This window comes from Ipomoea triloba, chromosome 2 (assembly GCF_003576645.1).
Source record: "Ipomoea triloba cultivar NCNSP0323 chromosome 2, ASM357664v1".
Classification (NCBI taxonomy): Eukaryota; Viridiplantae; Streptophyta; class Magnoliopsida; order Solanales; family Convolvulaceae; genus Ipomoea; species Ipomoea triloba.
In genome coordinates, this window is record NC_044917.1 from 10,037,102 (window position 1) to 10,052,629 (window position 15,528).

Sequence of the window (15,528 nt, forward strand, 5' to 3'; positions counted from 1 at the left end):
AAGTATTGCTCCCGTTGGACTTCTTATGTCCGGATATGGATCAAATAATAAATATTCCTTTTTAGGTGGTCTACGGGCAACAAAATGGCACATTTCAGTCAATTTCCCCACAAATATTACATCTTTAGCACCAGATCTAGATTTAGATTTCTTCACAATCATGTTTGTGGTTTCTTCTTCCTTGTCATCATCACACTTGTGAGAAAATATCTGCAAGATGAATGAAGAAAGCCTCAATGGAAATTCAAAAGATACCCAAATATATATATATATAGTATATTAAAGGGGCCCAACAAAAATTACATGCACGTCCTTTCCTTTTCTAGACTAGTCTTTCCATGTCCAGATTTTTTGGCACTTTCCTTTTTCAATGAGGGACCATCCTTCTGGTTATTACTTACCTTACTGCTTCAGGTTCCTTGTCTCTAAATCACTCATGAAGCCACATTGCTCCGAATGTTAATTTCTATCACAGGCTCCGAAAATTGAGACTATCAATTAGAAGACATCCTGTATACAATATAACAGAATGTTCTGAAGGCAGAAGTAAAAAATAGAAAATAGTGTGATGCCTCTGGTACCAACATCTTCTCATCATCATATGGAGCATCTGGTGCACTAATCCGGATAATCTCACTTAAGCAAAAAGCAACTGCAACCTTCACATCAGTGCCTCAAAAATTTATCCATATAATCAGTGCCTTCATTAATGGAGAAAGTCCATGGACTTGGTTGGTGCTTGCTTCACTTTTAACAGGAAAGACTCAAGTTGCTTAAAAACAGAACAAAATGAAATGACAAAAAGAAAATAAAAGAAAAGTTTAACTAGGAAATAATCAAAAGATTCCATTTATTTTACGGAAAGAAATCACAATGGTTTATGAAACAATAGTTATTGACTCTGTTAACTGTGGATGGGCCAATGGTTCAGAAAACACAGATTAACTCCCACAAACTAACAAAACAGAACCAAATTTTATATTTGGACAAGCCTACCTTGGACTTATAGAGCCTTATGGGTAGGTCACACAAACCAAGTAGAAACAATATGCTTAGTTTCAAACCAAACTAAAGGATCAAGGTTGTTTACTATTCGGTTGGAATGCAAGAAATTGGATTTGAAAAGGGCTCGTTTTAAGCAATAGAAATATATATAAACACAATAACTTAACCAAACATTATATCATGTGCATCACCAAGATATTAACAACTAAATACATATCAGCACAAACAACACGAAACAGCAAACGACACAAGAATTTTTTTATTTATTTTTTTTAAAAAAAAAAAAACAAGAACACTTGAAAACGCTTAATCATTTGAAAATACTTTAAATCATTTTAAAAAATTTTATAAAAAAAACTTCGAAATGCTAAAAATCAATTAAAAACAAAACTAAAAAGAAGGCTAAAAAATATTTTAAAAACTGAAAATAACACTAACGCTATTTTAAACTTTTAAAAAACACAGTTTAAGACGCTAAAAATCATTTTTAAAATAAAAATATCAACACAATTAAGTAGATGCTGTAAAATCAGCCTATTAATTCAATCCCAGGGATGATTCTAGCGTTATCGCATGAATAATTCGGAGGGTAGAGAGAGAAAAGTATGAGAGGGGAGAAACTAAAAAATTTAAAAACTGCTCAGAGACTCACTTCATTCATAATTTACATATATCTATATACATACAACATTAGGAATTGTATACAATAGTGGATACAGGAAAATAGAATAATGGCCATTATCTCACTGTATTCATGCGTCATTAAAAATCAAACTAGTGAGCATTATCTCACTGTATTCACTGTATTGATGAATATTGTTTTTCATCAAATTGATGAAAAGCAATATAGTATATTTCCTCTTAAATAATAGTCCAAGTAAGAATTATTCACAAAGATAATTACACATCTAAACACAATTATGCGGTAAAAAAAATTCCCATGAAGATACGATTAGTTACACAAAATAATTATTTATCACATAAATAAATGCATATAGAAAAAATTTTCCTTTTCCATATAAGAATATACTTAGCTCTTAATGACCGAAAGCTCCAATTTTCATCACTGGCATAAACACAAACTCCATCCATCTTAAAATGGTGACCATCCCATCCAGTTGCTTCACAAGGAACAAACTAATCAAAAGGCTAGGGTTCTGTTTGACACTTGATTATCCAGTAGTTGCCTTCACCCATGGCGCAATATTTTCTTTGGCCCTTGAGGTAAGATACCGTTTACGAAGACATGTATGATCAATCTAATTATTGTCCTGGACATCGATCCACCACCATTTATTTCCTACTTGTGATTGAATGATTATTTACTTGATCTTGATTCAAAACTTATTTATGGTGCTAGTTTGGAACATTTGGAACATTATCACTCATAGAGGAATTCAATATCCTCGATCTTGAGTGAACTCACTTTCTTCATTATTGAGGATTTAGAGTCATTTAATTGCCTACTAGCAGCTGATCAAGTCCCGCTCTTATTCAATTCCTATCAAAACCATTATTATGTTGGTTCGATCTCCCCGTCTAGATTGGTATAGTTATCCTCATAATACCTCTCTTCTCAACCTGGCTTTCCCAGGCTTGACCTATTAAAGAAAATCAGAAAATAACCACTCATAATGCAGTATAAATATTAAGCACATAGCAGGTAGCAACTTTGCTTACTTATATGGACAAAGTTCACAATGTTCAACACGACAAATAATAAAGATAAACAAAAGGAAAACAATTTAAAGGAAAAAAAAATATTTTCAGCATGCAGTTCAAGTCAACTAAAAACCATATGACCATAATAAATTTACTTGTGTGCTAAAATCGTGCTTGCCCATTCAGATCAAACACAACTCATTAAAACATGGTGTTATCAATGCACATTAATGACTTCTACAAGTTCAGCTTAAATATGAACTTTGGAACAGAAAAAACAAAGCATCATAATGTTTAAGTCTTCATGAAACACAAAATCAGTGTTTCCAAAAACAAATGCATTGACAATAATGATGATGTAACAATTACAATCATAAAATGTAGTTAAAAGACCATTAGGATTCCCAGATCTCTAAGCTATCAATCTCTGTAGTAATTTTGAGGAAAACTCATCATGGCATTGCAAAAGACCCTTCACTGCAACCATAATTTCAATATACAAGCATTCCTCATCATAACTAAGCACAATTATTTACTAGTAAAGAATGAAGAGAATGAACTATGGATACTCTCATACTCATTCTTGGTATATGGAAGAGAAAATTGCAAACCAGAAATCAAACACTTGACAAAAACCATATGCTATGTAGCCATATTCCTAGACAATTAAATGCCGGTTAAACAAATGTATCAAAACACCCCAGCCGCCATAAAGAACAAAAATAAAGAACAATTCACCTTATTTACAAGGTGTGCCAAAATAACGCAATTAAATATATCAAAAATAAATGGAACAGATAATGATAGAACCCAAAGCCCCATCAAGAAGAATCAATAAGAATTCACAATGTGTCAAAATACCCAAATTCACTACATTAAAAACAACTGGAAAGATTTATGATCAAGGAACACAAGACTCTCAAGAAGAATCCATAACAATTCACCTTAAAATACAACACAGTTTATCAGAAATTCAAAATAAAACAATTCAATCAAAGCATACAACCCTCCACAAAAGAAGAATCAATAACGACTCCCCTTAAATTGAAGCACACTGTCAAAATAACCCAATGCACTATACAAAAATCAAAGGAGCTCCAAAACCCACAAATAATTACACTGCGAATTAACAGAACCTTATAAATCAATACTGCCACAGAGACAAAACCCATACACAATTAGGATGCCAGATCTGAGGTAAATCTCAGAGCAAGAATGTTTAGAAATTTTGAGAACTAATTATAGCATTGAAAAGGACACTTCTGCATCAATAATTTCAATATCTAGCCATTCCTCATCATAACTAAGAACAATTATTTACTTAGTAATCAATGAGGAGACTGAACTATGGATACTCTCATACTCAATCTTGGTAGATGGAATAGAAAAATTGCAAACCAAAAATCAGACAACTGACAAATACCATATGCATACATGGATTATATATTATAAGCAATGATGAAGTTAAATGCCTTGAGTAATTGCTTGGTAGCATCCTACTGATATTTAATGAAGGTAAAACAAATTTACTACAAAGTATATTAAAAGGCGTAATTAATGATAAAAGCACCCAAGCCTCCATAAAGAAGAAAAATAAAGGCAATTCACCTTATTTATAGCACTGTGCCAAAATAACCCAATTTATATTAAAAAAACAAATGGAATAAATAATGATCAAACTCAAAGCCCCATCAAGAAGAATGCACCTTAATTTACAGTGTCAAAATAACCAAATTCACTACATAAAAAACAACTGGAACAATTAATGATCAAAGCACATAAAAAAAAAAACAATTCAATATATATCCAAAAATGTAACAGTTACTGATCAGAGGACACAAGCCCTCAATAACGTATATATTGAAAGCAAAACACAAAGACAAAAAGATATACAATTGAATTTACCAACTATATTTAGTTAAGATAAACCCAAGAAAATAGATTCTTGAATTTAAAAGAACACTTAAATACAATGAACATTATTTCGAAACTAAAAAGAATACTTAAAAACGCTGAAAATCATTGAAAATCATACACAATTCACTTCATTCACAGGAGTGTCAAAATAACCCAATTCAATACATCAAAAACAAATGGAACAAATAATAATAAAAAAACCCAAAGCCAAATAATTGAAAATCATACACAATTCACTTCATTCACAGGAGTGTGTCAAAATAACCCAATGCAGTACATCAAAAACAAATGGAACAAATAATAATCAAAAAAACCCAAAACTTCATAAAGAATCAATAAGAATTCAACTTAAGTTACAGAATGTGTCAAAACAACCAAATTTACTACATCAAAAACAAATGGAAGAATTAATGACCGAAGCACATAGACCTCGATCAGGAAGAACCCATAACAATACCACAGCATAGTTCATCAAAATGAAATGATTCAATACATCCAAAAATGAAACATGTTCAAAGCACACAAGGCCCCACCAAACAGAATCTATACTGTTAAAACAACCTGATTCACTATATAAAAATAAATAAAGGAACTCCAAAATCCACAAAAAATTACTACAAATTAGCAATACCCTATAAATCAATACTTCCACACAAACAAAATCCATACAGTAAAATATATACAATTGAAGTTACCAAACTATTTAGTGAAAGATAAACCCAAGAAAACAGAATCACGAATTCAAATTTCAATATAAAATTATCCAATAATCGTTACATTCCATTTGAACTAAAAGTAAAACATGAAAAGATGATAAATTTAAATTTAAAAAAAAAAACAAAACAAAACAAAAAACAACATAGTATACCTGAGAACAGTGAAAATCAATTATAAAACTAAACAGAATATACTTAGAAATACCTGAAAACCATTTCAAAAATTCAAAGAACACTTTAAAAAGCTGAACATCATTCCAAAAACTATATTAATAAAAAACACTTTAAAATAACTAAAAAGAATAGCTTATGCTGAAACATCATTTCAAAAATAAAAAGAACACTTAAAACCAATTCACCTTATTTACTGAAGTGTGTCAAAATAACCATTCTAACATATCAAAAACAAATTGATCAAATAATGATCAAATTACCCAAAGCTCATCAAGAAGAATCAATAAGAATAAAATTACACCTTAAAATACAATTACACCTTAATTTAAGGCAGAATGTGTCAAAACAACCAAATTCACTACATGAAAACAACTCAATTAATGATCAAAGTACACAAGTCTGGATCAAAATAGAACAACTCAGTATATATCCAAAAATGCGATCAAAATAAAACAACTCAGTATATATCCAAAAATGCAACACTTCACTGATCAAAGCACACAGCCCTCACCAAAAAGGATGAATAACGAATATATGGAAAGCACACGATCAAAATATAAACCCGATTCACTATATAAAATAAAAATAAAAACAAATGAACTCCAAAAGCCACAGATAATTACTAGGGAGTACAAAATTATCAGAACCCTATAAATCAAAGGCAAATCCCATACACAGAAAGATATACAATTGAATTACAAACAGTATATTAATAAAAGATAAATCCAAGAGCCAGTTATTTGGCTCACTGCTCTCCCATCAACGGATGGGGTTTCATGTTTAACTTGGAGCCTTGAGGCTCCTTTTATAGAAGCCTCAAGGCTCCCATGCCACTTTTCCCACCGATGTGGGAAAAGTGGCAAAACTAAGGTTTTTTTTTTTTTTTTTTTTTTTTTTTTTTTTTTTTTTTTGATAATCCTTTTGTTTTATTTTTATTTTATTTCTTTTTGATTTTTTTTTTTGTTTTTGAAAACAACAAAATTGATTTGTTCATCCAAATATTATTTAAAATGTATTTTTTTTATTTTAATAGTTTTATAAATAAAATAAAATTAACCTCATCCTCCCGTCTTCGTCTCCGGCGATATCGACAACTTTTACATGTAAGCGTCGAGTCTGATCATTTAACCAATAAAAAGATCGTAGGAAAGGATAAGCAAATTCAAATCTCCTTTCTGTTCTCAGGTGTAACAATGGAAGCTCTTGGCCTTGGCCATGGACTCCCACCACTTTCTGTTCTCAGGAGCAGTCCTCCACAACAACAAAGATGGAATCTTCTAGGTTCAGCCAGTTGCCTCGCACCTTCATTAGCACCGTTGTCTCTCAAATCCGGAGTTTCACTCGTCAAGGTCATTATCCAGTGTTGAGTTCAATTGGCATTTCAAGTGTGTGTTTAAGGTCTTTCTGAAACGGATGGTTTTCTCTTTTTGTAGTTTCAGTGCAGAAGTGGAATAAGAATGCAACAAGTGGAAGAAGAGTATGAGTTGAAGCAAATGAAAGATATGGCTGCCGCCAGAAAGAGATGGGATGCTTTGGTACATTTTTTGTTTCCAATTCATTCGTAGTAAATTTCGGTTTGAAAGATCTAATGAGTCATCCATGGGAATGAGGATTTAACCTCCTTGACTTATACTGCTAGACTACTAGGGTTTGGCATTTATTTGTTTATTACTCCGTATATTGTTTCCATTATTTCTTCCTCGGAGGATAAATATTCATGGTTCTTATATAGATCAGGGAGGGGAAGGTAAAGGTTCTCACTCCAAGGGAAGCTGGCTATGCAATTCAGCTCTCAAACAAAACTCTGCTTGATGTTCGCCCATCAATTGAACATGAAAAGGTCAGTGGAACTTCTCTTGAAAACTTGTTCACACCCATTTTTGTGATAATGCATCATGTGATTATGGAAATTGCAGAATTCCTAATAATTGTTTTCTCTTCTCATTACTCCAGAGTTTTATTGAAAAAAAAAAAAGGAATAGTACATTTCTCAGCATAATTTTGAAAAATTGCTGCTAAATTCTCTTAACATCTTTCCCATAATAGGGAGGGATATCCCACATTTATCCTAGATAAATTAATTGAGTCATCCAAAATTTAGAGTGTGAAGTGAAAGGAGATCCATTTTTGAGGGGAATTCATATTACTATGCATCAAACAATTAGAATAGCTTATGGCTGTCTTGGTTGGACTTAAAAAATGAAGTAAACAGGCTCTGTTTAGGAAAAACCTAATCAGTAGTATATTAATTGGCATATTGATGATTGTACCATACCTGATATATACATAACTAATTCTTATATTTTTAAATTGAAAGAGATCATCTTTGTCAAATGAGTGTATCTCAAATTTTTAATAAATACGTACTTTGTAAAAGGTATGAAATGAATTGAGAAAAGGAAGTCATAACAAAAAGAAATGGACATAATAAAGTGAGGCTGTGAGGGTAATAGTAATCACTCTGCCATTTACCATAGGCCTTACAAAATTGTTCACTTTAGAAGGGTAAACCTATGAGTACTCTTGGGGTACTAATCGTCTAATCTGGTATGGAAAGCCAAGAGAGGTCTAGAGGCAAACATCCCCTAACTGCGTAACACTGAAGTATACCTCAGGAAATGTAGGGAGGTCTTTGGGGTATAAAAATTCAAAAGAATGGTCTTTCTAGTTTCTACCTTTTGAATTATGCAGAAAAATAAAATTCCATAGGATTTCCAGTAAGATGATAGAGTAAAACAATGAAGAAGATTTGAGTAGATATGCAAGCCTACAACTGAAATTAAGAATGGATGGACTCCACAATTCAGTAGTCCATCTTAACCTCTTGCAAGAGAAATACTTCAGCATACCCAATTTTGCTCCATGCTTTTTCTTTGAACAATAAAAAAGCCGTCTGCTAACTGAACATTTTCTTCTTACTTTAGGTCACCTCTGCAAATAAATCACAGAATGAGGTCTCAACTGTTTGCATGCTTTTCTCTAACTCTGTTCCTCTATGTGACTATGTCTGTAGCTGTTTGTTGAATTATCTGTACTTTAGAGTTGTATGTGTGCTCTTATCCTATTACTGCTCCAGTAGTTCTGTGCTTCTTTTCAGACCTCTGTTTAAATCATTGTTTACATCAAAAGAGTTCTATCCATATAAAATGAAGTAGAAAAATGTAAAAATGGTAAAACAACCCTAGTTTTTCAGTTCTCACCTTCTGTCATCATGCCATCTTCCAAATTGTCATTTTCTAACTACTATTTGCAGGCACGGGTGAAAGGCTCAACCTGGATTCCAATTTTTGAGGTTGATACTAGATTAGATCCTGGTACACTTTCCATGAAGGTTACAAATTTTATGATGGGTATGATTCTTTTTATATTACTAAAATTTGAGGCTTACTATGTTACTGACTACAATTTTTATTGTAATTGGAAATCTTGGACCCAAATGATGGGATAATGCTTAAGTTGAATTATCTACCAAAATGAATTTTGAATTAACATGAAAGTTTGCTCCAATTTCTTTCACAAAATTAATCTCATATATTTATATTTACTTTTACATAATTATGCATGCTAGCTATCTTACACGAAAATAGCTTGTTTTAAATTCCTTGAGATTGTTTTGGCTCCTTAATTCAGTAATTCTTCTACTTTGTAGGAGGGTGGTGGAGTGGTGTGCCTACCTTGTCCTATAATAGGTCATATAGAAACTACCTTATCCTCGAATTAATGTGAAAAATTTTCACTGTGTATGTTTCATTGAATGTTTACATTTTTACAGTCAATTCTTATCAAAAGTCCAGGAACAATTCCCAAAAGATGCAGATCTTATCGTGGCGTGCCAAAAAGGATTGAGGTGTGTTTTTATTTCCTATTGTTGGATTATATTTTTTCCTTTTCATGTCACCAGTGTAACTACTTATTTTTTTGTTCGTTCACTAAGTCTTTTCATGTCACATAACATATTGTAATTGTGAGAATCTTTTTTCTCATCTTTTTTACTTTATTTTAATTTTTATTTTATAATAATCTTTTGTCTTAGGTGAGTACTCTGCCCAGTTGGTCCTATCATTAGGCAAAGTAAAAACAAGGGCCCTTATATATAAAATAGTCAGCGAATCATATATATATAGTTCAAAAGATTGTATTGGTTAATTGAAAAAAATTAAAGAGATTCTTTAAATTCATGAGTTTGAATTTTTGCCAAACGTATAAATTTTTTTAAAAAACTTTATTAAAAAAAGCCCTCTTGGGCTAGCCTTGGACAGTTCGACTAGTGCCCCTTCAAGTGTTGGGCCTCTATATGCAGTTTAATTATAGACTTATTCAATGTTCTCCATATATATGTATTAATTGAATTACTTTTTCAAAGGGTTGTTATGGTTAAGTGGAAGTAATATTAAATAACAAATTTAAGGTCATGGGTTTGAATCTTTGCTTATGTCCTTGCATGTGCATTGCCATCCATACAAACCAGTTATTTTTTGCTAATTCTATGTAAATAAAGTTGTAGATGAAAAACTATCATCTTAGTAATTAAATTGTGGTAGAAGTGTGTTAGAAATGTGGGTTTACCATAATAGTAGAAGAGAAGGGGAAAGTGTAGATTAGGTACTTGTAAGTTTTTACTTATAAATCGGTCCTTTTGGAAACAATCAGTCTCACCCTTTTTGTGAAGAGAGACAGTGATTTAGGAAAAAAAAAAAAAACTACTAAAAGTATAGCCTTGTGTGTATGTAAAGGGCATTTTTGTTATTATGATAATAATAGTAATATATAGGAGTAATGGGGATAGATAAGGATAAATTCTATTTCTTGCTGATGCCTATTCCATCAGGCAGGTCTCTTGCGGCTTGTGAGTTACTGTACAATGCTGGTTACAGAAACCTCTTCTGGGTTCAAGGGGGTTTGGAGAATGCTGAAGAAGAGGTCAAAGTGCCATCTTGAGAGTCTTAATATTTCTTTGTCCAGCATTCCACTGCTGCTCTATTATTAGATTATGAATTAATTGAAATGTTTGTTCTTGTTTGTAATAGGATCTTGAAAGAGAAGGTCCTCAGCCATTTAAGTTTGCAGGAATTGGTGGGCTTTCAGAGTTCCTTGGGTAATTACAGTCATGCCTGATGCTTTCATGTAGACACTGTTAAAGCAGCCCAGACTAATTTTTTGTGCATGCGTGTAGAGAAATGAGAAATCAGTCTCATATACTACGAATTTCGAAGAAACAAAACTTTTTGATGGTCACTTAATATTTCCTTTTTTGGATATTCCCTGTTGGTCTCTTCATATACTATGAACTTTGCTTGAAAATTGTTGTGCCTTTGGACGGGTGACTCAATATATTCTTTTTTAAATACTTTCAGTTGGACTGACCAACAACGAGTTGCAGCTGCTAAGGAGGGTTGGGGTTACCGATTAGTCTTCTCTGCCCGCTTGGTACTGCTTCTTTCAGTTAGTTTTAAATGAAATGTACTACTCTGTACATAGTAATCCAGATTCTAGTGAGCTAGTATTTTGTTTCATAGGTTGGAGTCTTTCTTGCTGCTGATGCACTGTTTATTGGAGCACAAAGAGTGGGCCAATACATTCAAGATTTAAGGTCTCATTAAGCAGTGTTGCCTTTGTTTATTGTCTTGAAGCAAGTAGGCCGGTATCATTAAAATTTAAGGTATCAGTGAGGATCCTTGCGCCATTCTAGATACTTACCAATGAAGCACAAAAGAAATGGCATTTTCTCAAGTTCCTCTGTTGAGACTGAAATGAAGAAGGCACTTTACTTTTGAAAACCCAGACAGAAATGTATAGGACTTCTCTCTGCATCCAAAACCTTTATTTGCTGAATTCCTTTGTGAAATGAGTGTAGATGATTTTTATTTTTATTTTTCCTTCCAAAGACAGCATGTCATGATTTCCACATCTAACTTACTGTTTTCATTGTCCTTGTTTCTTTGAATTTGTTTATTGTACTTCTACTAGCTAACTTTCCTCTATGTTAATGTCTCCACTAAACGTCAATACATAGTTTTACTTCTGAATTCTGATTGAGGTAACATATTCATGTTTCTTTTGGAAGGTTGCTTATTCCTTAAACCTTTTCCTTTATATATATATATATATATATATGTATATATATATATATGTATATATATATATATGTATATATATATATATGTATACATTTGTTGAAGTTTAACAGTTGTTTTGATGTTATGATGAAGAATGGGTATCTTCTTTTGCAGATGGTCAGCTTACTCGATCATTCCCCGCCTCGCTTTTTTATGTTTAACATACTTCACTATAGCAACTATAATTCAACCACTTAGATTGATGAATTTATATACTCTGTGGCTAGTATATATGTATACCCACCCCCATGATTGACTGTGTAAAGGTTGTTCATGCTTCTTTTGTTATAAAGTCTACTACTTTGTTGGTACAACACACAAATTTTTGGCATCATTACCTGTGATGAAACACCTTAACATTTTCCCCATACCATATTATATTTATCTCTTGTATATATGAGGTGAGATATCTTGGCAAGAGCTCGGTATCAGTGTCTGTTATATGATCAAATGATCATTAATTAATGCTGTGTCAGTATGTAACACCTGATTTCTTAAAATTCTTGGTCAGAAACAATTCAATAAAGATTTTCTTTTGATGCTAAGATTTTCTCTTTTTATTTCCTATTGTATGAAAAGCTAGAAGAAGTTTGACTTGCTTGCTCATTTCTGAGCTTATCACTTGATGAGGAAAGTATGGTGCAAAACTTGTCATGTCCAGGTCTATAGCTTCAACACCAGGAGGCAGATTCGAATCAAAGCTGAATGAAGTTGAGCAAGAGCAAATTCTGCAGTTGCCATAACTAACACAATGGTAGACAACTTGGTACCAACTCAATATCGTGCTCCTTGATGCTATTGTTTCTGTCCATGAATCTCTCTTGTTCAAATTCCTTTGTTTTCCCAGGTTTCTTGGTTACTTCCTATTGTCATGGTATTAATGAAAATCCTATTTTCGCAGGAATTATGTACTTGTTGATGGTATCCTCTTCCCCGGACTGGCTTGTGGCTTGGTACGGGTACTGGTGTAGGAGGGTGGAACCAAAGGACTTCTTTGATAATCAATTTCAAGAACTGCAACTTTGGTAAGTTACTGAAACAACTGCTTGTTCACCAACAATACTTGACAATATTTTGAAAATGAATAATTCCGCTGTGCAAACTTAGTTTTGACAAAATTCTTTTAAGACTATTTAGTTAAGCCTTAAACATAACTTTTAAGGAAGCGTGGAAATTTAACATACTTAGTCAAAGCTCTTTAAAATCGTTGAGACTACGTTTTTATTAAAATTTTCAAAATGTCTATTCACCCCTCTAGACTTTTTTTCCAACTTAACCAGGACCACCATAACTATTAATCACATGCCAATTTTCTAATATTTGCAACTTTATTTTTTTTAAAGCTTTATGGGGTGAGAATGTCGGACATTTTTACTTGTGTGTGTTGAAAATATATAGAAGGGATACACCAACAGTTTAGAGACTATGAAACCAAACATCACCATATTATTTTTTTTTGGATTAACGAGGTAAACCCCACTCCTCACTGTGTGAGTATGTGAGTAAACCCTCATCCTGTGACCCTAGCCGGCAAAGGACCACAAGGAGGTAAATTAGCTTAGGTTACCCATAGTTGACCGGCTCAAACCCAAAGGTTTGAGGTTCGAACCCACGACCTCTCAGCTGCAGGTGTAACTTTCTTACCAAAGGGTAGCCTCACCGTATTATTGATAGTGTTGGATGTGTACATGATTCGAGAATTAGAGCTTGCAAAGTATTATTTAGGTGGGAAATGAGAGAGAATATCCATTCCTTAGAGTTGATAGAGAATATGTGAGAGATTGTCCAATGAGAGAAGAATGATTTAATGATCTTCCATGGTAGGGGAAAGATGTTTAAGATGTATTGTATATAAAATTGTTTTCACAGTATACCACTTTGAGATATATGTCTTGCAATTCTTGCCTCGTAGATATCTTTGTTTTTTTTTTTTTTTGAGAACGAAATTCAATATTTAAAGTTTTCTTCTCATAATTGGATTATTCACTCAGCAATCCTTGTCAACTTTAAACTTGTTCTTGATGGGTCGAACATTCATGAGTTAGATGTTTGGCCCAATAGACCCCATGAGATGTCAATTTATATCATGGACTAGGTCCATATCATGGTTGAAAAAATTGGTAGGTACTCCTCAGACGGTCAGGGAGCGCCTAAGACACCTAACCGGAGATTAATCGGCGCCTAGGCGCTCATGTATTTTTTATTTTTAAAAAATTTGTTAAAGTATTTTTAATTTTTTAAAGACTAAACTATATAATACTTTAATAGTTAATACTAAAATATTAAATATTAATCTAAAAAATATCTAGAGTTTGTACAATTTAGGGTTATTTCGCTCAAAACGATGTTGTTTTGAGTGAAACAACCCACTTAAAAAAAAAGAACAATAGTTAATCGGCCGACTAGGCGGGCTAGTCGGTGCCTAGGAGGTTAAGTCGGCGCCTAGGAGGTCTAGGCGCTCAGCGCCTAAGCAGCCTAGGCGATGCTTAGTCGGTCACCTAGCAGACCAGCTGCCTAGACCACCATTTAAGGTGATACGCTAGGCGGTCGACTAGCGCCTAGTGCCTAGGCGGCGATTAATCGATGCCTAGGTAGGATTTTTGCAACACTGGTCCATATAACATTATGAATCTTGGATCGAAACGACGATGTATATAATTCATACTCGTAAGGTACATAATTTTATAACACAAGACAGATACACATGTTATATATTTAATTATTTTTCAAATCTGATTTAGGTACATAATTTGTGTTCATAGGCACAGAATTTCACAACACAAGATGCAAAAATTCATAACATAAGACACAATTACTAATTTGTTTCAGGTATAAAATTCATACTCTTAAGGTACATAATTTCATAACACAAGACACAAAAACTTACAACATAAGACACATACATATGCACCAGGATCTACAGGGCACTGTGAACTCTGGTTCATCATATAAGGATTGACACGAGAACCTCTTTCTCGACCAGGATGAGGTTGGGATAAATACAAGGATGGTTGGTTGTGCTCGGGAAATGAACCCTATGGTATCCTATACAAATACCGAGCACATGCCTACATATATGAGAGAACCTGAGAGGGTATTTCCTATTAGGTACATAATTTTTTAATTAAATGTACAAAATATGTTAACCGCAATTACATAATCTAAATATTGTTTTAGATCAAGATTCACAATGCAAAATGAACATTGGTCCATGGTATGGTTCCAAGTACGAAGGGAAAGAAGATCAGAGTAGATTGTCAAAGTCTAACGAAGGAGATTTTAGACATTGGAGCACAGTGTAATGAAGCCATTTTCTAGTCATATTTACATCACATCATCACTATTATTGTTGCATAAAAGTTGGAATATTTAATTAGTAATCATTTAAAAAGATTTGTACCTAAAGTTTTGATATTCTAATTCGTCACCTTTTAAATATTTCTAGCATTTCAATTCTCTGTCTGAACTTAGACTCAACAAGAATTTGTCCTACGAAAGTAAAACTTCATCAAGATTCTATGACTCTTTCATTGTCACTAAGACTAGGCTTCATTAGCCATTTGAAAGAATCTTAAAGATATTAAAACCTTGCGTAGGTTTGTTTTAGTGACGAACTTATTCCTTTATTCCTCTTCAAAATGTCAAAGTTTAGAATAGATTTGCTCCATTTTCTGGAGATCAGTACAATTCTCTATTTTTTTTAGTAATATTAACTCTTTTATAGTATCTGTCCATATATACAGTACAAAGATTTAATACCCCATTAGAGTTTGAATCTGTGACTTCCCATTTGAGAGAGTTGTACAAAAGTTGATTATACCCAATGATTGTCAAATTAGTCTAAAAATATTTATTCAAATATAATAATTTAAAAATCATGAAAATTTTAATGCCTGTCTTTTTCTTTTTTTTTTTTAATTTTTAAATGTCTACATATA

At 32.7% G+C, this 15,528-nt stretch overlaps 1 protein-coding gene and 1 long non-coding RNA gene across 4 annotated transcripts; both read left to right on the forward strand.

The window, feature by feature from the left end:
* Positions 1-6,498: 6,498 nt before the first annotated feature.
* LOC116006783 (rhodanese-like domain-containing protein 11, chloroplastic) lies at positions 6,499-11,496 on the forward strand. 3 transcript variants are annotated; one of them, XM_031247283.1, is made up of 11 exons: positions 6,499-6,577; positions 6,660-6,823; positions 6,908-7,009; positions 7,207-7,314; positions 8,728-8,824; positions 9,124-9,163; positions 9,247-9,321; positions 10,307-10,394; positions 10,502-10,569; positions 10,829-10,901; positions 10,991-11,496. In XM_031247283.1, exons 2-11 carry the CDS (start codon positions 6,668-6,670, stop codon positions 11,072-11,074), a joined length of 891 nt encoding a protein of 296 aa, XP_031103143.1. In that variant the 5' UTR covers positions 6,499-6,577; positions 6,660-6,667; the 3' UTR covers positions 11,075-11,496. The 3 variants fall into 3 exon arrangements, with proteins under 3 accessions (XP_031103143.1, XP_031103150.1, XP_031103135.1); XM_031247290.1 differs by lacking the exon at positions 6,499-6,577 and having other exon boundaries at positions 6,602-6,823; positions 6,914-7,009; XM_031247275.1 differs by lacking the exon at positions 6,499-6,577 and having other exon boundaries at positions 6,604-6,823.
* A 673-nt stretch (positions 11,497-12,169) lies between these two features.
* Positions 12,170-12,764, forward strand: LOC116006192. The gene is made up of 2 exons (XR_004095077.1): positions 12,170-12,344; positions 12,492-12,764. It is a non-coding gene; the product is annotated as an uncharacterized LOC116006192 (long non-coding RNA).
* Positions 12,765-15,528: the final 2,764 nt, after the last annotated feature.